General features: G+C 31.1%; 3 protein-coding genes and 2 long non-coding RNA genes across 10 annotated transcripts; 2 read left to right on the top strand and 3 right to left on the bottom strand.

The window, feature by feature from the left end:
• Nucleotides 1–718: 718 nt before the first annotated feature.
• Nucleotides 719–1,072, bottom strand: LOC126864078 (uncharacterized). The gene is made up of 2 exons (XR_007689054.1): nt 922–1,072; nt 719–850 (listed from the first exon to the last, which is right to left on the bottom strand). It is a non-coding gene; the product is annotated as an uncharacterized LOC126864078 (long non-coding RNA).
• On the top strand, nt 847–8,529 carry LOC126864033 (farnesyl pyrophosphate synthase). 5 transcript variants are annotated; one of them, XM_050614946.1, is made up of 7 exons: nt 847–1,235; nt 6,197–6,365; nt 6,556–6,696; nt 6,841–7,044; nt 7,336–7,500; nt 7,606–7,818; nt 7,899–8,529. In XM_050614946.1, the coding sequence occupies exons 1-7, from the start codon at nt 1,063–1,065 to the stop codon at nt 8,106–8,108; spliced, it is 1,275 nt and encodes a 424-aa protein (XP_050470903.1). In that variant the 5' UTR covers nt 847–1,062; the 3' UTR covers nt 8,109–8,529. The 5 variants fall into 5 exon arrangements, with proteins under 5 accessions (XP_050470903.1, XP_050470905.1, XP_050470906.1 ...); XM_050614948.1 differs by lacking the exon at nt 847–1,235 and adding an exon at nt 3,248–3,852; XM_050614949.1 differs by lacking the exon at nt 847–1,235 and adding an exon at nt 5,161–5,258.
• On the bottom strand, nt 8,357–11,863 carry LOC126864036 (nucleolar protein 8). The gene is made up of 7 exons (XM_050614956.1): nt 11,724–11,863; nt 10,010–10,163; nt 9,732–9,929; nt 9,424–9,653; nt 9,062–9,321; nt 8,777–8,983; nt 8,357–8,675 (listed from the first exon to the last, which is right to left on the bottom strand). Exons 2-7 carry the CDS (start codon nt 10,154–10,156, stop codon nt 8,521–8,523), a joined length of 1,197 nt encoding a protein of 398 aa, XP_050470913.1. The 5' UTR covers nt 10,157–10,163; nt 11,724–11,863; the 3' UTR covers nt 8,357–8,520.
• On the bottom strand, nt 11,723–22,670 carry LOC126864017 (sodium-independent sulfate anion transporter-like). The gene is made up of 11 exons (XM_050614909.1): nt 21,705–22,670; nt 20,717–20,912; nt 18,682–18,902; nt 18,403–18,589; nt 18,068–18,232; nt 16,778–16,939; nt 15,444–15,584; nt 14,692–14,837; nt 13,913–14,086; nt 13,668–13,824; nt 11,723–13,550 (listed from the first exon to the last, which is right to left on the bottom strand). Exons 1-11 carry the CDS (start codon nt 21,930–21,932, stop codon nt 13,357–13,359), a joined length of 1,971 nt encoding a protein of 656 aa, XP_050470866.1. The 5' UTR covers nt 21,933–22,670; the 3' UTR covers nt 11,723–13,356.
• LOC126864075 (uncharacterized) lies at nt 19,410–21,710 on the top strand. 2 transcript variants are annotated; one of them, XR_007689050.1, is made up of 5 exons: nt 19,410–19,581; nt 20,274–20,520; nt 20,598–21,086; nt 21,234–21,414; nt 21,515–21,710. It is a non-coding gene; the product is annotated as an uncharacterized LOC126864075 (long non-coding RNA). The 2 variants fall into 2 exon arrangements; XR_007689049.1 differs by lacking the exon at nt 21,515–21,710 and having other exon boundaries at nt 21,234–21,477.
• Nucleotides 22,671–22,766: the final 96 nt, after the last annotated feature.

The raw sequence follows: 22,766 nt of genomic DNA, 5'->3' as shown, positions 1-22,766 counted from the left end.
TTTGACTGTTTAAACCACTTTAAGCAATTATATGCACTATCTTTATGAAAAAAAAATTAGTTTACATTTTAAAAAAAATATATAACTATATTTAAAGTAAAAAATAATAAATGACAATAAAGTAATCTTGTTAATACATAAATCTGTCTGAAATTTCCAATTTTCTCAAATTAAGAGTAGAGGTTTAACATAACGGAAAGACATTTGTGATATATGTATCATAATTATACATGAAAAAATTAAATTAAAAATATGAGATAACATTTCTCCATACAAAGTTTTATTTCCAAATAAATCGTATACAATAAAATAAATTATATACATGTGCAATTACAAGTTGTATGGACTTCAAGTCATGTACACCTCAGTTTAAAACATGTTGTTATAAATTATTTATAATTTGATAATTATTATTATTTAAAATTAGTAAATTTTTCATATAGAGAGAGATTTATATCTTATATAACAATCTTTTTTCTGGTGCGAAACATGCATTATTCAATAATACTTTTGAAGGTTAAATAAACAAATTAAATTGTTTAAAGGTTAAATATAGGAGATACGATTTGAAATATCCTTTTCTATTACAGATCTTTTAATATTATAGAAAAATATAATTTTTATAAAGGCAATATTAAAATAGATATGTATTATAATATGTGCCATCTTTAAACATACTATATGATTATTGTAATTTAAATTCAAAGAAACAAGTATGTATAAATACATAATGGTTTTTATTACATTCCACAATACATATTATTATATTTTACATATATCTTCAGCTATGTAGAAATATATTTTATTTACGTCGAACGTACGATCCATAATTTTAATCTTCCTCTGATGCCTTTTTGAAATAAGAATTCGTTAAATTGCCTTTATGTACAATATATTATTTTTACCATTATATATTCTTACCGTACATAGTTTAGGTTTATATGTACAAACATATATATATATGAGAAACAAAATTTTATACACTCAAGTGCTGTAATTATCCTTCAATGTTTTGTAAGTCGAGGTTACGGTAAAGACATATTACATACAGATATAGTAAACATGTTTTCTATTATACCGAAACATACCGCTCTGTCATTGTTTAAGCGTAATATTTCACAAAATTTTGTTAACGTAATAAATATAAGAAACAATCCTTTATGGTGGATATATAAAGAATCAAACATACGATACTTTTATTATAATACAAATATATTCTCTTTGGAATACTTTAGGTAAGCAGAATTTTTTGCTTATTAATTTTATTTTACCATAATAATAATATTATAAGTATAATATAATGATAATTATCATACGTGCTTTTAGTATGTATTTTGGAAACACAGATTTTAATATATTTGAATACATTATATATTTAATATTATATTTTTAATAATATATTTGAATTAAAGAATTCTTTAAATATCTAGTAAGGATAAATATTCATGTTAAAATATAAAAACAGAAATATAAATTTAAGTGAGGTTAAATAATTTTTATCAATTTCAGAGTTATCTTAATTGCTTTAATATTTTAAACAGTTTGCAAAATACTAATTTATTACTTTGTGATATAATATATCTGTTAAACATAAGTTCTTTGGTATGATATGGTAGCAATCTTGTATAAGTGACTGAAACAATATTCTCCCAATAGTAGTTATCTTAATTAGCTGTATTTACCACTTTATTATATCTATAGAAAGAATTTCTGATTTATGCAAATATAACTGGAAATAAGAGAAATCTTACGATTAAAATGATAGAGAAAATAATTAAATCATGTAAAAAAGTGGATTTTGTTGAATTTATTATGCTATTATGCTTATTATGTGCTATTGTATGATATTTAAAGAATACAAATCTGTTATGTGTATTATTTTATCACTTAAATGATCGAATAAAGTCTGCGATAAGACAATATTTAAATAAGATGTAATTTGATAAGAAATATGTACATCCTATAAGTTACTTTTTGAATCCAGAAAATAAGACATACATATAAAAATGAGATATGTCATTATATTTTAAAAAGTAAATTCATTGGATGATTTATTATAATACAGAATATTTCTAATATAAGAATGTGCAGTTATATATTTTTTACATTATAATATATTAAATTTATTTCAAGGTTTACTTACTAAATATTTCTGTATTAATATGTGAAATATCATTTTTTATCTTTTCAAATTATCTTTTATCTTTTAACTTTTCAAATTAATTTTAATATATAAATACAAATTAAATATGTAAATTATTATACCATAACAAATATTGAAAGTGGTTATAAATGATAAATTCTGTATTATACTTATACAGTACTATTTAATTATATTTCAGTATTAATAATCATATTGATGAAATTCTCTTTGGTCTCATTAGGGTTACATTTTATTATTGTTTGAGTTCCACGATGTGTTATTGCTTTTAGAATCACTGTAATGGATTTACTTATTTCAGAACCCATTTCCTCTTCGTCATTCTGAGATTTTATATTTTATGATTTTGTAATCTTAAGATATATTTATAAATTTATTAAAATAAATAGAAAAGTTTCAATCAGAAGTAATAAAATGTTTATAATGTTTAAATGTTTGTATTAGGTTGAATTTTAATGTTATTTTTTTTTTTGGAAATTATAATGTAATAAATACAAATATAACTATACCTCTAGAAGATCACTTCCTATTTCTTCTGGTTCAATATTTTCTTCAAGAAATGACATATCGTAGACCGTAAGTGTATTATTAGATAAGTAGAACTAATTCATATGAAAATCATGTTTTTATTTACATAACAATTGACTGACTCAAGATGCCATTTCAGGGTTTACTATGAAGTAACTCATATAAAAATCATGTTTCTATTAATATAAATGCTAACGGTTTCAAAGAGATACCTCATACTATATTGGATAGTCTCTCAAAGTAGATATAAATTTATAATGATTTATGTATTGAAAAATTCAGTAAAGTTCAGTATATAAAGATAGTATTACTAACTTGAAGCTTTATCTTAAATTTAATTTTCGCTCTATTAAATAAGTTACTGCAATGAGAAAAAATGGAATCTCTTTCTCGTTTCTTATTATAATTCTAATTATTTATATATATGTGTCCTGTATAACATATACAGGGTGCTCAACAACATATAATAGAAAATTCAAAAACATGATAGAAAATTTGAAGGGTGCTTTTACAAGTTAAAATAAGACAAAAATTAATAATAAAATAATTTTTGTGGTTTAATTTATTAGCTACTAACATGTAAATATCGACTAAAGTATTCCTAAAATTTGGTAGATTTCTCTTGATAGATTCTACATAAATGAATGTAGAGCAGTTCAGGCTATGGCAGTTATAGTGATTTCAAGTTGCAAAGAAGATTATGACATTCGCTGTGAAGAATTTGCGAAGTTTCGTAAGAAAAATCATAGTTTAATCATTACATCTATTTTCTTATAGAAATTCATAGAAGAATATGAAAAAATATCTGATGAAGTTTCTGAGTGGAGATAATTAATATCTTCTACAGCTTATGAACATACGCGCATAATTTAAAGAAATGAAGTGATAAACATATTATACATGTATATGTATATTATACACACAGAAGGCGTGTAAAATGAAAAGTATAAAAACAAGAATTTCATAGGTACAGACTTTGACTTTCATGGACTTCTTTGAAATAAGAATTGAAAGTATAATCATAACAATCATAATCAATTCTTACGTTGATGTTCAAAGTTCTTTCATTACGTAAAATATCGTATTTTTTTTCGCAATCTATATGTAAGTGTATACATCAGACACGCTACAAGTGCGACCATGGATCAACCTCGAGGTGTATCGTGAGTTATTCCAAAATAGATAGTGTACATCATTTAAAGTGCAATAAAACGGCAACAAAATATTGTTGTTAACCTTTTAGTTAGTATGTTGTAAGGGGGTGACTTCTCTTTACGAAATCATTCTAAACAGGAACTGGAAAAAAGACTATTTAACTCTATAGAGACATTTGAGTTTGTAAAATTTGAAGAAGTAAGAAGCAACTTCAGTTTTCCACTCCGTTTTATAGCATAAAAGAGTTCTTGAAAAAAATTCAGTTCAAGGATGTGAAAGTAGAGATTTCACCCTTTAAAATGAGCTCAGGAATACTGTTGTATGATGCTTTTTTCACAAGTTTGCAGTAGTCCAAAGATCGACCATTTTTTGGTCAAAATTTAGCGATCTTTTAATTTTGTGGAGTAGCATTTTATGTTTGTTATACAAAATACTGAAATTTTACTAGTGCTGTTATGAAACTCGGTTATTATTACCTATATTATTACCTATTAAAATTTGAAACCAAAACATTTCTGAAAATTATATATAAAAATTAGAATTGGATATATATATTTTGCAAAGGTCACGAATCTATTTAGTCATTCATATTAATAAATCTGAATTTTTAGGAGACCATATTTAATACTTATTATATATTTAAGATGGCTATTCATGCTGTTTACTAATTTTTTACTAGATACATATGTCTTCTACACATATTTTCAGGTTGATTAATAGAATTATGACTGTCATATTTAATTGATACGTTAATGAAATAAAAAAATGTTCATATAACGCATATATAAAAGGTTTCTGTGGTAATACGTATAAATACTTTTGTAAGACATTGTACATATGTCGCTTTGAGTTTGAGACTCACTGCACTTCTTATCGCTTCGGCTGTTCTATATTCGTTCGTGTAGGGAGGTTTGCAAATCTTCAGGGATGCTTTAATAGGATCTTTAGATGTTAGATAAATAAATAAACGAATAAAGCCTCAAACGAATGTTCTTTATTCTATATTTTCGTATTATTTTAACTTGTAGAAGCATCCCTTAAATTCTTTACCATCTCCGAACTGTATAAAATAATCGTTGGCTATCGATCAAATGATGCAACTCCTGCGATTCGATACGACCACCAGAAAACGAATCGCGTTGTATAAAACTGTCGGCTTTCAAACTGACAATATGTATATATAATATGTATGAACATGCCCATTTGTAACAAGGTTTTTGTAATTATAATAAGATTGCATAAGTAAAATACGTGTTGCATGACAAAGCAGTTGGATGGATGGATGTAGTCGTTGTGTCGATATATATATATATATATATATATATATCGAATGCAATGAAACTCAACCGCATATTTTGTATTAGTTTCACAGTAGTTTACAGAAGCTTACTTCTCGTGACAAAATGAACTCAAAGTATCTATCGTCTGTGTTCCTTTGCGCAACTTACTTACAAGTTGCAAGTTACCAGTATTTTAATAAATATCCTTGCACATCATATTAACTAGTTTGACAATACACAAAGCTTACAAGTAAATTTTAAAAATGATAAGTTCATGATTTTCGTCTTTGATCGATATGTTATACCTTATATGATTATCTCATCCGATAAAAATTGTAAAAGAGAAGACTCTAACTGATAACTTGTTGCTTGATTTCAATTCATTATATTATAATATTATATTTCATATATATAATAAATTATATTATTAATTCATTGTATTATATTACAATATTATTAACTAGTAAATTATTGTACAGAATTCTGATGTTCTAGTTCACCGGGAGTACCGATTAGACGTAACGAAAGAACAATTTCGATATTTTTTTCTTGATAACAAGTATCAAGTGTTGGTGGATTTTTTAGAAGTTTTAAATTACTTTTCAATTTGTTAAATGTTTACTCAAAACTTAACAAGAAAACAAAGACATTAGTGCCCTCTAATTAGTGAAATACAAGTTACATTATTATTAAATTCTATACCATGCGAGATATTAATGTGCCAGTTACACTAATATATTTAAATAATGTATCTAATTAGGGAAGAATAGTACTTCTGCTATTTAAGTTTTTAACAATTTAACAGAAGATATTCTTAGATCTGCAATAAAAGTTTTACTTCCGCTGACTATTATATTGTTAATATTTATTTCGAAATCATATTATAATAATTTATTTGTAATATATTTCTCTGATTAATTCTTACGTATTTCTAAATCATGAATGATCTCTAAAATTGTAAATTTTTAAAATAAAATAGAAACTAAAAGATCGTTGTATCTTTTTAAATAAATTCAGTTGTCACTATGATTCCTAACATAGAAAAATGTCATTAAAATTTGTCTTCTTTTAGATTCAACAATGCCGATGCACGAACATATTCAGTGGTTCCGAATACATCATTTATATCGATTAAGGATGAAAGTCGTGAATTAATGGCTGTATGGCCCGATATCGTACGTGATCTCACGGATGCTGGTCGTCATCTTGACATACCAGATGTTACCAAATGGCTAATGAAGGTATTCTTTTTCTTCTTTTCTCTTTCTTAAATTTTCACATTAACGAACGATACATTATACTTATAGTTCTTCGTATACAGGGTGTCTCAATTCAATATTCTGAATTTATATAATTATATTTGTTCTCAAACGTATTACATTTAAAATGATATATTATTGACAAAGTTGTTTCCTCTTCTTTAATTTTTAGGTATTGCAATACAATGTTCCATGTGGAGGGAAGAATAGAGCGTTAACGGTTGTAGAAGCATACAAATCATTAAGTCCTCCCGATCAAATAACGGAAGAAAATCTTCGTTTAACTCGTATACTAGGCTGGTGCACAGAATTGGTTTGTAATTTTTCTTCTATCATTTCCAGTTTATGTTATTTTAGGATTTACAATAGTACATAGCATATTCACTTTATTAATTTCTTTTTAGTCCGGTGACTTAAAAAATTATTTATATAATATGATTATATATTTGTATTATAGTTGCAAGCGTTCTTGCTGATGGTAGATGATATTCAAGATCACTCAGAAATGCGACGAAATCAACCGTGCTGGTATCTATACAATGACATTGGATTAACGGCTATTAACGACGCTTTAATGCTGGAAATGTGTATATATCAGCTCCTTAAGAAACATTTTAAGACAAAAGAATGTTATGTAAATCTCTTAGAACAATTTCTATCCGTAAGTAATTATTTTTCGTACTCAATAATATACAAAATATTCCGATTTGGTACCGATTAACTCTAGGTGGGAATATTTTTGTGGTTGTCTAAATTGTCTTAATAGTTATGGCGATCATTATGCTAAACACCCACTACAGATTTGATAGATAGATTTTGTTGTTTTGTACTTTTGCAGAAATCAATAAAATTGTTTGATAACATATAATATTTTTACTATTTTATTTATAAAAAATATTGTTTGCTAAATTAAGAAAGTAGCAACTTTTATACTATGTTATATTATTTACAGGTTTCTTTAAAAACGGAAATGGGTCAATGTCTAGATTTATTATCAACAAATTTTGGAAAGAAACCGAATCTAGATCTATTTACAATGGATAGATATAATTCTATTGTGAAATATAAAACAGGTTACTATACGTTTGTGTTACCAGCCACTGCTGCTATGAGTTTTGTAAGTTTAATTCTATTAATTCTTATAACTACATTATTTGTCTAAAGAAAGTTTAGATCTTATCTTCATTTTTCAATTATGTCTAAAGTTACATATTATTTATAGGCTGGTATAACAGATCCCGAAATGTATAGGCAAGCAAAAACAATTTTGTTAGAAATGGGACATCTTTTTCAAGTAAAAGATGATTATTTAGATTGTTATGGTAGTATAGAAGACATTGGAAAAACTGGTACAGATATAGCAGAGGGAAAATGTTCATGGCTTATTGTTGTAGCTTTACAACGTGCTACACCAGAGCAAAAGAAAATTTTTGAGGTATACATGTCACTAATAATATTTTGTATTCATTATCTCTTTTTAAGTAAAGATACGAATAACATACAAATACATTACAGGAGTGCTATGGACAATCTGATGTAGAAAAAGTAAATCGTGTAAAACAACTCTATCAGGAGCTTGGTATATCAAATACTTATGCTATTTACGAAGAAGAAACATATAACTTACTACATACACATATACAACAAATATCTCGTGGACTTCCACATGATCTCTTCTTAAAGTTACTTAACAGAACATGTCGTAAAATAGGTCGAAAGGACTAATTATAGAATTAAAAACGACAGATATTAATTATTATTATAATTTAAGGAAATACATATGTGTTTGTATTTTCTTCTCTCTGCGACAGAGATTAAATAAGGACCAGTAACACTTTACCTTTAATGATTAAATTCTGTCGTAACAAGATAAGATCATAAACAGAGACAATAATTTCTTACTACAAATACATTGTTGCTGAAGTGCACAATGTTAATGAAAATGCAAATGATAGAGAAATGTTAATTCACAGTTAAAAAGGTGTAATATTTTATATTTTATATGGTATAGGAGATATATTTCATACGATGTTTTATATGATACATTTTTTTGACAAGTTGCATCTTTTTTATTTGAAAACAACTGTATAAACTTAACATTTTCGTTTATATGTTTAAAAGATTAATAAAAGAGATTTTAAGATGATTTTTTAACTTTTTTTTTGTATCCCCAAGGTTGCTTCTTTTTCATATTTTTTCGAATTTTCGAACGAACAATTTGTTTTACTTCTTGTCTAAGCTCTTTAAACGTATCTTCTGACACGTGTTCTTTCGAAAAAAAATTTTCTGCCTCTAAAATATATTAAACATGAATATATAAAAAATAATTATTACTTCTAATTTTTCTATTTAAATAGAAATATAAATATTTATATTTTATATAAAATGCGTACCACTAAAACGAACATCATTACTATCAAAGAAAAACTTATTTGTGTCTACTATCACATTATTTGTATGTTCTTTTTTATTTGTATATTCTTCCTTACTGTTATGTTCTTCATCAGAAGAATCGTATTTAAATGGATTCTTTGAGTCAAAACCTAATTGAATCTTTGGAGGCTTCAATGGTTCCGTATTTAAAATATTACTACTATCATCTAAAATTATGAACAAAAATAAATGTAATAAATATCATAAAATAAATTTTTTAATTAATGTATTATGTAAATATTAACTTTTTTCATCAGTTGTTTCTTTCCCAAATGTTTTTAATAAACTGAATGGCCCTCCTTCTTTCAAGCTTTTTGATAGTGAGTCTGACACAGAAAAGTATATATCTTTCGACACTTCCACAGGTGCATTTTCAATCAGGTCATCTGTATTATTCTTATTTTTCTTCTTCTTAACTTTTTTGGTTTCTGTTTCAGATTTTTCTATATTAATTTCATATTCTTTATGACCATTTTCTGTAGGATCATATCTAATCATTCCTTTCCTAAAGAATTAAATAATGTAATATAGAAATACATAATTATGTAAGTAATTATTATTATAATTCTAATATTATGATTAACATAAGTAACTATTTTATTCATACTTTGGAAATTTCACATCCTTATTTGTATCTTTATTCTTTGAACTAATTGGCACTCCTAGAATATTTTCTAAAATATCTAATTGTAATTCCTTTTCCTTTTGTAAATCAATTTTATCATCACCTTTTGTGTCTTCAGTAATATCTTTATCCGATTCTTTATCATTCTCTATGAAACGTTTGTCAAGTTTAAACCGTTCATCATTTCCCAAAATAATATTACTTCTAAGAAACTAGAATTAATCAATTAATATCAATGGCTTAAATATTTATAAAATTTATTTATATATGAATATATATAAATATCTTACCTCCCCTGTGAAATGTTTGTTAATTTCAAATTTACTATCATCCCAAACCGACTCATCATCATTTCTATCATAGTCATCATCATCAAACAAATCAAGTCTTCTTTTCTTTCCTTTTTCTTCGATTTTATTGATTTCTTCTATTTTATTGATATAATCATTATCATCAAATATTATTTTATTTTTATTTGAATTATTATCCTATAAAAATAAATACGATATATGGAAAATATGACACAAAAGCTTAAAATGTTGGACAAAATTAATTTAAACATGTTTACCAAATTCTTCAGTGCATTCTGCACTGCCAATTCTTTAGCTCTGAAAATTTGCTTCTTATGTTTTAATGATTCTACTCGTTTCTTTTCTGATGCACTAATTTTATCCATCTTTATTTCTTCGTTAACTTCGCGTTTTAAAATAACCATTCTTTTCCTTAGATATATTAAGATAAATTAGTTGCGACATGTGATAGTATTTATTAAACTTAAAGAAACTTAACCTATTAAATTTATGTGTGACAATGTATACAACAAACAGACACATAAAAGAAATGCTATATATTTGATAATATTTGAATTCTATTTATTTATATACAAATACAGCAAAATCATGATTAAGTAAGTTTATAATTAAATCAATTTTATAAATTTTTTATTACATCAATGTTCAGTATATGTGCAATCTTATTTCGTATACGTGAACACGGATATTAGGGGTTAGGTTTCACTAGCCGACATCCGAAAATTGCAAATCTATTTTTATTTAACACCTTCATAACTAAAACATTTTCGAAAATTTAGAGAAATATTATTTTACTATTTGAAATTAATTTTACGATTTATGATATTGAAATTTCTAAAAATATCAATTGTTTAATAATTGAATATAACTGTGCAATTACCAATTATTATTGTAGATGAAATAAAGAATCCTATACTTCTATATAACTTCTGTTCATCTGTATGAACTGAATATAATGCAGATGTTCTTAAAATTTTTTTTACGTATTTACTTAAGCCTTTTTAAAAAATTATATATTAAATGGTAATTAATAGCGAGATATAATATTACGTACATATGTAGGATATATATTTTATGAATAGATAGTACGAACTTGTACAATACGTTTAATCCTTAGCCTCGCATTCGTATATGATAGAATCATATTAAAATCAGGTATAGTATGAACTTGTTCAACACTTTGATCAATGAATTTCAATGAATTCCTGCCCTTTTATTGCCTAATAATTTGTTATTCATCTATTCTCGGCAAAAGAAGTAATAACTAAGTGCGAATTAAGTACATGCTTATGATTCAAACAAAGGTTTGAACGATCGCGTATTTACGCTCGTTTTCGATCGTCAACGTTAGGCCATTTTCGGACGATTCCGCCCGCCGATGCGAGCTGTTGCGCGCCTGCACAGAAATAAATATAAGGACACGTCAATTTAAAGAGTGTGACGGATACGAAATGTCAAGAGTAACAATATTCACTCAGTAAAATTATTAATTAATAATGAAGGATAAATGGCATTAGGGCTCACTGGATCTGGATCTCGCACGTAGTCATCTCCACGTTTATACCAATCAATTAGTCTTTGGGAAACGATGCCAAGCTAAGAACTACGTAACCTGCAAATCAGTTCAATCTAGATCATGTAAAATTCGCATAGTAATTTTAGATGATCTGTTTTCGCACGTTCGCGGGGAGACACGATCTCGAGGAAGCGCGCCAACGGGAGTCGTAAAGTCCCGTTACGATTTACTAATCGACGCCGCGAATCGTTCGATCCCTTATTTCTTTTGGGATAATAAGGGTAGTTAAATTGAAGATAACGCTGCTACTAACAGGTTATTATATATTTTCACAATCCAACAACTTCGGTGTAATACAAAATGAATGTTTGTTATAGAATGATTACGAGTGAGTGCGAGTGAGTGCGAGTCTCTAGTCGTATTATCGCGTACGATGATGGATTTTGTCGACTCACTGTATTCGACTTGTTGACTGCTTGATGAGATGCTTGATCGAGACTGACTTGGATAGTTGATGTGAGTTAGACTTAGAAGAAGTAGAAGAAGTAGCTGACTTGACCCTCCTGATGTCGCAGGAGAGGTAGTTGACTTGACTCTCCTGATGTCGCAGAAGAAGTAGTTGACTTGACTCTCCTGATGTCGTAGGAGAAGTGGTTACAGTGACGATGCTGTGTCGTAGGAAAGCTAGTGATGGGTGTGTCTAGCGCACGGGACCATCGGATTTGTTCATGACATTTTTGGTCGGGAAAGTGAGGACAGTATACATTGCTTCTGATTGGATAAACGAAGGTTGGTGGACTAGGAAGGGTCTTAGCCGCCCTCGATTACTAGTAGGAAGCATCGTACGTGAGAAAAACTAACTTTTCCTTGTCAAGCCGTAATAGACAATAGCCTTTAGAAATGATTCGGAAAACAGATGTTTGTTGGGTCTGAAGGACCTTAGCTAGCAAATTATTGGGATGTATGACGGGTCCTTAAGGATATTGAGGGTACGCCGTAAGGATGAGCGGACATCTGGTGTCCGTCTGGCCCGCGGTGTGTGGCCTGATCTAGGTAACGGGTCGCTCGACGTAACAGATCTCCACTGAATTATAATTTATTAGTGAATTAAATATCTCGAACATCCCAGTACAATATACGAAAAGATCACTAGTAGTTTGGCGGGAATTTTGAATTTAATCGCAAAATATTTTACTTAATATTTTTAAACCACAGTTAACTGTGATAATTGAGGCAAGGATAAATCTATTAGTTTAAATCAATGTGGGAATTTCATTATAACTGAATTGTTAATCAACGAAGCAATTATCAAAACATAAAACACACTACACACTTAAGGTCTATATTTTATTACGCTGATTTTCCATGTAATATATTATCTGCGAATCTGTTGTGCGATTTACTGTGTTGTCTCGCCGGCACAGTTTCGTGACATTGTATTCTTTAATCTCCTTTCAAGACGTACATACATATCTCAAATGTAATGATCGATACAATAGTAAATTAAAACTATTGTCCCATAATTAAAATCTTACCTATCATGGTCTTCCGAGTATTTTCATTCTCGATAAATTTTATTTTCATTCTTGACAAACGCAAACAGGTTTTCGATTCGTTCTTGCATACTCTTCGTGGTTATATCATTATCGTCACACTTTACACGCTTCATCGATATTATATTGTATTGTATTTGTATAATTGATTAGGTACGTAGCTGAATTTAAATATTCTTTTTCTTTCATAGATCTTCAAGCGATAAAAAGATGATAAAATAATAGCAATAATATAGTTATGCAATATAATTTGGACGAGCGACCTATTTCAACTTTGCTGTATCATTACCATTGTTATTACTACCAATATCATATCAGTAAGTTCAACAACAGAAAATGTTTCAGTATTAAGCAAATTGATGATATTATCGAATTTTAAAACTGAAAGTTATATCAAATATGCGATATACATACATTAAAAGATGTTGGCACATTTTTAGCTAATTTCGCTTGATGTTCGTTTCATGTTAAAATTGTCGCGTTTGCAAGATATTAATGTAAATCAGGAAGTAACTAATTGTAAGAACGACATTTTTCATGTTTGTTTCGTTTCCTGCGAAGGCGTCAACATTAACGTAACTTCTCCGTCATCTCCAGAGTTTGTCACGAGTTTTGGAAGCGTTTCAGCACCTTTTTTATTATCATTGGCACACGTGAACGTTGCATGCCCTATCATGTTTTCTAAAAGTTGTTCTTTCACTTCATCTGCATTGTTTATCAAAAGACCGTCTAAAAAGTTTAATAAATACGTATAATCATTTATATAATCAATAAAATATAGTACATTTTTTTAAAGATACGCATAGTGATTTAATTAAGATACGTTAATAAAAATATCAAGTGTACCGTGAAAGATGGAAGATATTTTATCCTCTTCGTCGATAAAGTGAAAATGTTTATTGTTCGCGAAAGCTTCGAAGTTATTAAACGTCCTTAAAGAAACGTTCATGAACCATAACCTCTTCTTCTCGGCGTTGACATTCGCCGATATTATCTCAATACCCTGTGATCCAAGAGAAAACGCGATCTTTCTATCTGTTCTTTACAGATTAATGATAAATCAAATTAATTAAATTAATTCTCTCTATTACCTTGATCGCTGTATAGTCGATACTCCGCATTCTTTCACAATTGATAATAAATGGCACGTTATTTTCATCGTATTTGTGAATTATTTTCATCACTTTATTGCAAAAGTAATTTGCAGCTGGATAAAATAGTCCAGTGTCTGGTTTGAGTACTATATATTTGTTTCCAAGTTGCGTCTACAAAAGGGCAACGAAGGAAGCGTTTGATTTTTCACAAAAAGCATAGAAGTGTTAATCGTTTTTAAATGTTAATCGTCTTAAGATCGAAAGATGACGACGATACGGTGTAAAATTAATATAGTACAGGGTGTCTTAAAAAATATGGTATAACCGGTTATTTTATGATACACGCGAAGGTGAATTGAAAAAGCGTACAGCTTCTTCGTTTCAGATTTTATTTTCGAGACGATCGAGTTTGAAAATTTGTCGTGTATATTTGCATTTGATTAATTTTTCATCTAGGCCATCAGAGTGGAAAAAATTTGTTATTCAAAAACGGAATTTCCGATGAAAATATTTTATCGCATATTGTTTACTTATTTTTCTTTCGTAATATTTTTAGTAAAAATAATCTCTTGTCTGGTTATTTATTTTTCATGTATTCCTACTTAGTCGGCGGCTAGATGAGCGCGTGAGTATTCGACAAATTCTCAACATATTCCGTTTTGATACGAAATGCAAATACCGACAGAAGTTTGTGAAGCGTATTCGAGTCAATGCCCGAGCAAAGATTCGTTGGCACTGATATTATGAGAACGTGATGGTACAATATTATCTTTTACCTTACATTGAATTACTTCGATTTTTGGCCTAGCAGGCGATCGAAGGAAGAATATTAAACTGAACAGAGCACCAACTAAGAGTCCTAATTCGACGCCGAATATCACGCTAACTAGAAATGTCACTATCGCTGCAACCGCGTCCCTTTCTGCAATCAAGTATAGAGAATTATTCAACGTCAAATACAAGAGGTTAATTCTGAAGAGTAACATGAACAAATGCAGATTAATATTTGACAAATGTCTTAGTATACGTTATTTTTATACTTATTATTGGACAGATATAAAAGGTATACAAAATTTGACTCGACTTTATTTGCTATATATATATATATATATATATATATATATATCTCAAGTTAATGCAAACTTTTTAAAATCGATCTTTTTTTGTCATTCTATCAGCTTCTCTTAATATATCTTTTATTTTTATTAAAAATTTGAACGTATACGATCACGTAGTAAAATATTCTTCTATAGTTTACAATTAGAGGAGATTGAGAATTGAGGGTATCTGATATCGATCGAGTATCTTATCTTAATTTGTTTAAACACAAAATAAGGCATGAGTTCGCTTGGTAATTAATAAAGGATGTTCGTTTCTGCTTTATCTCCGAGTGTACAGGAAATTTTTATGCAAATACGATACTCGATAAGGAAAATATTTCGAGACTGAGAAAATATTTGAACTTCCCATTGTATTAATGTGACTTTAACGTAAATTTTTACTATATGTAAAAGTTACAACGACTCACTGCATCCTTTCCACAATAGACGTATTATCTTCAAGTCAATTATGAATATTACAGCGCTTATCAATACCGCTGCAAGAGTGGAACGCGGGATGTAATAAAAATATGGTGTCAAGAAACTCAATGCCAGTAACGTCATCATTCCTACAAAACATCCAATGTTATTATCCGTAACCATTTCTTAAAAAGAAATATATATTATGTAAGAAATATATATTAAGGATACGCGCAAGAGAAAATACAGTAGAATATTATTTATCCAAATTCCGTTTATCGAAACGAAATCTTTCTTAGTGTCTGACTAGGAGCTTCTGGCGGTTGAATCTACTTGCGTGAACGTGTAATGTAATATTATACGCGTATACAGGACAGAAAGAATGTATTTCCTCGCGTGAAAACGAGATGAATAAGACGATGAATGAAAAACGAGATGAACGATAGAATAAGATTTGGAAGACTGAAAAGGAAACACCCAACAGATCTCACAAAGGACATAACCTAACATACAAACATTCACCACATGCTATATTACTATATCACTAAGCTATAATATTTTACCAAATGTCCTACTGGACAAATTGTAAAAAGTAAATAAATAAATAAAAAAAAAAAAAAAAAGAATAAGATTTTCCTCGTGTAGCCTTCTTTTCGACAAAATCAAGTTTGAAAGGTCAAGCATACTTGACCGTTGGCTAATTTCTCAGCGAATAAGAGCGAAGAATTGGTAGTGGCTTATTCTACATGTGAAAATAGGTCGAGATGGTGGAATAAGATTTTCTCGTTCGTAGCTTCGTTTTCAAGAAAGTAGAATTTGAAACTTGGAATGATCCTCGACGAAAAGACTAATTTTTGGACTTTTTAGATAATTCTACAATATAATAGCAGTGGGAAACTGGATTCGCATAGTCAGAAAAATCGATATTACGAATGATTTATGTCTTGACTCTTGCAAGTTAGGACAGTTAATTGGCTGCGTAAAAGTTTTATCACGTTTACAAGAGTCACGTAATACAGTAAATATTTCGCTTAAAACATTTGAAACGTATTGTACTTTTGATCTTCCGGAGAAGAAGAAACGCGAACAGAGATCTGTCTGTTTTGTTTTCCAGCTGTGAAATTTGTTGAATACGCGTGTCTCCAGGTTCGCTCTTGACTAAACGCGTTCAAATTCTATTTTCTCGAAAGAAGCGATAGTGGACAGAGTTTCGGTGAACTTTTATTATAGCTCCAATTCTATGAATTATTCGTTCTTCGATGAACACTGATAAATAGAGTTCTAGCATATTTTCTCTTCCAGCAATTTTCCATGTTGCTTCGTCTCGAAATGAGAATATTACCGACGTATATACCGGCCATAGGCGTCCGTACACCGCTGGCGGAAACTACGGCGCTTCTGGTGAACGCTCCGGCAGTTGGCATCGACGAAACGAAACTCCCGAATATATTGCACAAACCGAGCGTTAACATCTCTTGCGTCGCATTTACGCTGCTACCACTTGCTAAAAATACAAGCATCGTGTCGCCATCAATTACGTTCGTGTAACCTCGTGTAGTTCATTGATACGTGTAAACTATGAAATCTGTGGATCTGCGTACAAAACACGTGAACATTTCGAAATTTCTCTTACGAAGCGGTCTCTTTTACGTATTTCATGCTGGATGCATCGTTCCCAAATAATCTCCGAGTTCTTCGAGGTCGTTGACGATACGAGGCGAAGTTCGTAAATTGTAGTTTTTGCGAATTTATGCGAACAACGCGTCCAAAAATTTAATGCGAATTTGGAGGAGCCCCAGTCGTTTTCTCGTCGAAAATATTATTTCGCGTTACCGTATTACTCTATTTCTCGCTTTGTACTATACAATCAAAAATATCAAAAATATCTTCCCTTTTTGCGACACTTTCGAAACAAATATCCTGTCATACTTTATACGGATCGTCGTGTTACGAGTGAATTTAAATGAACAGAATTTCTCTATATTGTAACTTTTGATATTAAACGGATATTAAAATATACGTCAGCTTATCTGCAGTAGAAATCACTATATACATTCGCGATCTACGACGATAGATACAAATCTGAAATCACTGAAAAGACGAATGGGATTTTCAACGATGTATGTATGTAGTAGGTTTAAGGTTAAGCCGCGCGATAACGCAGGTTTCTACACGTGGCAGATTTTTAAGCTTCCTTTTGTACTAGAACATCGAATAGTTTGCTCTAATAAATCATAAAAATTGGAGAATACATTTTTACACTATTCAAGGTCCTATAAAAAGCAATTCTAAGATCTTACGTTAAATGGTCATGTAAATCATGTTTATTGTTTCAGCCTGTACACTCGACTACCTGAAACATCGACACGCATCTCACAACGCGCCTTTACAAACATTTCAAACGAAGTATGAACAGCATATTAGTCGTCCATAAATCAAATAATCACCCGCCACGTTACACGTATTCGATGAAACAAAACAAAAAAAAAAAAAAAAAAAAAAAAAAAAAAAAAAAAAAAAAAAAAAAAGAAAAAGAAGAAACTTCGTTCGTTCGATAAAAATTCGAAAATATATTCGCAACGACGTTTTTTGAATACAGATCCGCAAGATCTCGACGATTTATAGTGTTTACCGAATGCTTTAGCAATGGCTACGTTTGCCAACACCGAGACAAGAGGCAGTATGATTATGCCTGACCCTAAATGGGAGCACATGTCTAGAAACGTGTAGGTCTCGTTTCCAACCTGAGACGAGAACGGAGGTACAGAGAGCTTGGGAAGTCCTGACTGTATCTTTCCTTTAAATTAAAAATAAAAGTCAGAAGGGAATAACGAATATTTCTCGTAGAAATTTTCTTACGCGTTAAACGCGCTGTAATGATTATAACGAAGCGAAACGCCTGCGATGGCGTTTACTTCGTGTGGAGGATTAAAAAAGAAAGAAAATAAGAGAGAAGGAAACGCGAACCTGAAAGAATGAACGGCGAGGATCCTGTCTTCTCGAAATAAAAAGCTATCGTCGAAGCAATCAGGATGACCAAAGCGTTGCGACAGATGGAAAGAAACCACAAGAACTTCTTCAGCCACGTCTTTTTACGTTTCTCCTTTGATCGATCATTCTCTTTCCCGAAACAGCAGTCCATGTCTTTCAGTTGCTAGATGATAGAAACACGAGATAGATGGTTAAATCGAAAGGCAATTTATTCCCATATTTATTTCCGTAATGCGATATCTTGAAGGGACTTACTCTGAAAAACAGAAGGAACGCTATACTGCAAATTCCAAGGAGAAAATCTGGCATTCGTACGTTTTGCACGTTTTGAAATATCTTGCTCAGATTGTCGACAATACTGTGCGCTTTGAACTTCAATCCTAATAGCCCTTGCAATTGCGATACGATTATAATAATTGAAGTAGCCGAAGTGAAGCCTGACGTGACTGGCATCGATATAAAATCTACCAGAAAGCCTGTATAAAGAATTTCATCGTTTAAAAAAATATTATTACGAATGAGAGCGAACGATGGTACGAACATAAAATAACGCATCATTGGGATACGTTCAGACGCAAAAACAAAGTGGAACGTTAATTTACTGTTTGTAATATTTTTAGATATTATTTTAGAGTAAACGTTCATTTTAATTATCGTGCTATTGTATCGTTAACGTTCATTTTATTTATCGTGCTATTGTATCGTTAACGTTCTCGTTCAAATGCTATACCTAACCTTGTATTTTTGCCGATTTTTATGCATTTACTAGAGATTTAAAGAATGCAAAAATATATAAAATATCCGATCTACGGTACTTGTAATATTTAACAACCGATACGAATATTCGCTTGGCCTCTGTTTCTTTAATTGTACTACCAAGAGCATGAACGAGCATAAATATCCGCGGAATATCGATATTCCTGTGGTACATAGGATAGAAACCGAAAGATAGAAGTTAGAGTTCGAACGAATTGCTACGAACACTAGCCTCCTCTGTTGAATCAGAACAATAATCGCTGTCAGGAGCGTGACTCGATTTACGAGAGAAGAGGTTAAGAGAAAAAGCGATTTGTACGCGTACTATACGTAATACGTGCATGGTATTTTGTCGAAAACACGCGAGAGAAGCTTAAAAAGAATATCAACGCGCAACAAGTGCGTATTTATAGTAGCAATTAGTTAAGATCGTTGTATCAACAATTAGTCAAGATATGGAAAAAAGAGTATGTCTGTTTGCACTGCGAGTATTCTCATTTTCGGCTTAGTTACTTCTACATTCCGGAGATTTGCTAATTTCACGTATCAAGAAATGTGTCTTCCATAGATAATTCCTCGTGATTTATCTTTCTTAGACAATTGTTTACTTAGTCTTAGAATCGATTTAAGCGAGTCTTAATCTTGGATTTCCTATTAACTGCTTGAAAATATTATCTTCAAACTACGAAAGAACCGATTTATATCATAGTTTATTATTTTATTATTGCTTGTCGCATCGTATTAAGCCGATATATAATAATAAAACTAATTATCGTACCGAGTTTAAGACGTAGCGATTCAGAAAACTTGAGAAATAGAAGCAATTAAAGATATTTGTTGATATCACCTGCTGTCGACAGTTCGATATTCTCAACAATGGAAAATTTACGAACGTAAATCGGCTGCTCAGTTTTATCGGCTCGGTAAAAATTTGGCAGCTCCAAATTTTGCTGACAGCGATGAAAGCAACGATAAATAGACAACTCTGATAATTTGAACACCGAGATACTAGGAATTTTTTGGACGTAAAACTAGTTAGTTTCGGTCCTATCCGTTTCCTCTGCCGATTTACACTTCTTTTTATGTCATAGAATAATTTGTCGAGATCTGGAACTGATTTGTCTTTGCATCGAGCCCTTCAACTGCCATCGTACGTAATACTCGATGAAGCCGAAAGTATTTTACGAGAATACAGGAGGCAATTCGTTAGGCGAATATTTTACAATTATCTTTGTATTGTCTTTGTATTCTATCGATCGAGAAAAGTACAAAAGAGAGATTTTACCAACGATGCCGTATATTTTATGAATGAAACGCTTGTTTCAGCTACGCGTATGCGTATGTACACGTACAGATTTTCATTTATCTGTCTCGGATCAACGAGTATTCTATGGTTTTTAACCTCTTTCGCGCAGTGTTTCAGAGATCCATCGTTCCACTCTTTTCGCATCTGAGAGCATTCCTTTGTATTGTCGAAGCAATTACTCTCTTGGAGTGGTTGAACGTTTCTGAAAATTATTTTGTCGATACGAGCCTAAACGTAGCAGGCCCATCAGCAATTCTACGCATCCAGCAAGAAAACAAAAGAGCACGATAAAATCCACTGGCATGTTTCTTGTATATTCGAAGGTAAGTAGCGACATCAAGGACGAAGGACCAATCGATACTTCTTTGATCGTTCCCAAAAAGATGTAGACAAAGTTGCCCATTAGACACGAATAAAGACCATACTGCAAAGAATTGGACGCTTTATAATTTGTACGTTTATGTGATCGAACGCGGCAAGTATGAAGAGTAAACAGTAATGAATTAACATCGGGCGTAATCGTTGTGTTTCTGTCTGTCCAGAATAATCTCGCAGATGGTTTTAGAAAATCTGGCTCTTGCGTAAATTCACGTGCGAGGTATGTAACACTTTCTGCTAGGGTTCTAGTTTTCGTTGAAAATTATCCGTTTCACGTTACCTCGAAAACGGAATTTATGATTCTATGATTCTCTTGACTGTCTCCACGAGCGAACTCTTCAAATTGTTACCGTTTCGTATATTACAGGTTCCCATCGGAATTGTAATGACACGTAACCAAGAAAAAGGTAACAAAAGCGAGAAATCAAAGTCGAACGATTCGAGCGAGTGAAAACTGAGTATCGACGATATGAAAACCTTACAGATCGGCGATAACTATCTTTTGCTTCTAAGAATCTGAAGATTGGAATCACGATAGCCATAGAAAAGTAATTCGCAACTTCTTCGATTCCGGCTGTTTATAATAATAAGTTGCACATTTTCTCCTATTATTTAGCCCATAATTCATTACCATTGTTCCTTCGAAAGGTGCGAGAGAAATGTTCGAATACCTCGGTATTGATGGGCGAATCATCGTCGATGGGACGAACAAGATAAGATGTAAATAATAGTAAACAACAATATATTCAAGCAATGGCGCGATATGATAACTAGATAGGGGTGAGAACGAAGAAAATTTCTCGATCGACCAAGTAAGGAGTAAAGAGTAAAAATATACCTGAGCAGTTAAACCTGCGAGTGCAGCGTATGCTATACTTTGAGGGATCAAGGTTAATCCTAGGGAAAATCCAGCTACGAGATCCGAAACGGCATCCAAACGAGAGTATTTTGGCAACCAATGTATTATCGTTATGTACTTGACTATCGAGCAGCTCGATTTGCTATTGTCCTTCTTAGACGTCGGAAGTTCCTCCAACGGCATAGACTCTTTCGTGGTAGCAGGCATTTCTTTGCGCGAACAATCAGAATTCTCGAAAATATTCGCCGATGATACCGATGCTTAACACTGCCAGTTAAATTATTCGGGTTTGTACGTTCGATCACTTCACAGCAACATTAGAATTGTATTGGAAGGGAAAAGGCAAAGCAGTTGACTCGAAGAAGCCGTGTTACGCACTGATCGTGCACCTCGCGGCATTTATGTTCATACATTGCGAGCGTAAACGCGGTTCTACCTCCCTATCAGCATATTTTCATCGCTCCTAAATTGTTATCATTTGATGTGTCTCCCGTTAAATCTTAAGGCAAACATCTGGCGCCAACGAAATTCCCATCTTCGCGCGATTCTATAATTGTTAAGTAACACTCGGCTCACGTGCGTTACTTGTTGATATATTGATAAAAATCACCAATTAAGGACAAAAGCGTTGGGTCATGACCAATCTTATATGGCGGAGAGACTCGCGTACTCTATACTCGACGTCTCTGTGTTTAACGACGAACGGTGTTTACGTCCGAGCGAATTAGGTAGAACGTGTTAATTCGCCTACGCGTTCCACGCAAATTTGCTGGAGATCAACAAGGAAAATTGGAAGAATCGGGAGAAAAAGTGATTCGGTGCCAACGTTTTAATGCGTTGTTAGTTCACGGTTTCGTAGTGCGAATTAGGATATTCCTGGCGTTTTCTGGTTAAGACGCGAGTAACTTGGATCAGTAGCTTACGCCACTCGCCACATAATCATGCGTATATGTATGTTTACGTTTAGAAAGGTATAATGTATTTCAATGAAAATTAATGCTTGAAATGAAAGTGCTTTTACATGCACCTTTTTAATTATTC

This window comes from Bombus huntii, chromosome 3, assembly GCF_024542735.1.
Source record: "Bombus huntii isolate Logan2020A chromosome 3, iyBomHunt1.1, whole genome shotgun sequence".
NCBI classification, from domain to species: Eukaryota; Metazoa; Arthropoda; class Insecta; order Hymenoptera; family Apidae; genus Bombus; species Bombus huntii.
The sequence above is the reverse complement of the archived record's forward strand: the minus strand, read 5'-3'. Positions and strand labels throughout refer to the sequence as shown.

What these genes read in the sequence shown, in the direction of transcription:
- LOC126864033 (XM_050614946.1), top strand. Translation starts at nt 1,063, where the DNA reads ATGTTTTCTATTATACCGAAACATACCGCTCTGTCATTGTTTAAGCGT. An exon ending in TTCTCTTTGGAATACTTTAG is followed by an intron (nt 1,236 to 6,196) that starts GTAAGCAGAATT and finishes GTCTTCTTTTAG; the next exon opens with ATTCAACAATGCCGATGCAC. An exon ending in TAGGCTGGTGCACAGAATTG is followed by an intron (nt 6,697 to 6,840) that starts GTTTGTAATTTT and finishes TTTGTATTATAG; the next exon opens with TTGCAAGCGTTCTTGCTGAT.
- LOC126864036 (XM_050614956.1), bottom strand. Translation starts at nt 10,156, where the DNA reads ATGGTTATTTTAAAACGCGAAGTTAACGAAGAAATAAAGATGGATAAA. An exon ending in AGAATGCACTGAAGAATTTG is followed by an intron (nt 9,930 to 10,009) that starts GTAAACATGTTT and finishes TTATTTTTATAG; the next exon opens with GATAATAATTCAAATAAAAA. An exon ending in AGAAACAACTGATGAAAAAA is followed by an intron (nt 8,984 to 9,061) that starts GTTAATATTTAC and finishes TCATAATTTTAG; the next exon opens with ATGATAGTAGTAATATTTTA.
- LOC126864017 (XM_050614909.1), bottom strand. Translation starts at nt 21,932, where the DNA reads ATGCCTGCTACCACGAAAGAGTCTATGCCGTTGGAGGAACTTCCGACG. An exon ending in CGTTCCTTCTGTTTTTCAGA is followed by an intron (nt 18,590 to 18,681) that starts GTAAGTCCCTTC and finishes TCTATCATCTAG; the next exon opens with CAACTGAAAGACATGGACTG. An exon ending in TCTATTGTGGAAAGGATGCA is followed by an intron (nt 14,838 to 15,443) that starts GTGAGTCGTTGT and finishes ACTTGATTGCAG; the next exon opens with AAAGGGACGCGGTTGCAGCG.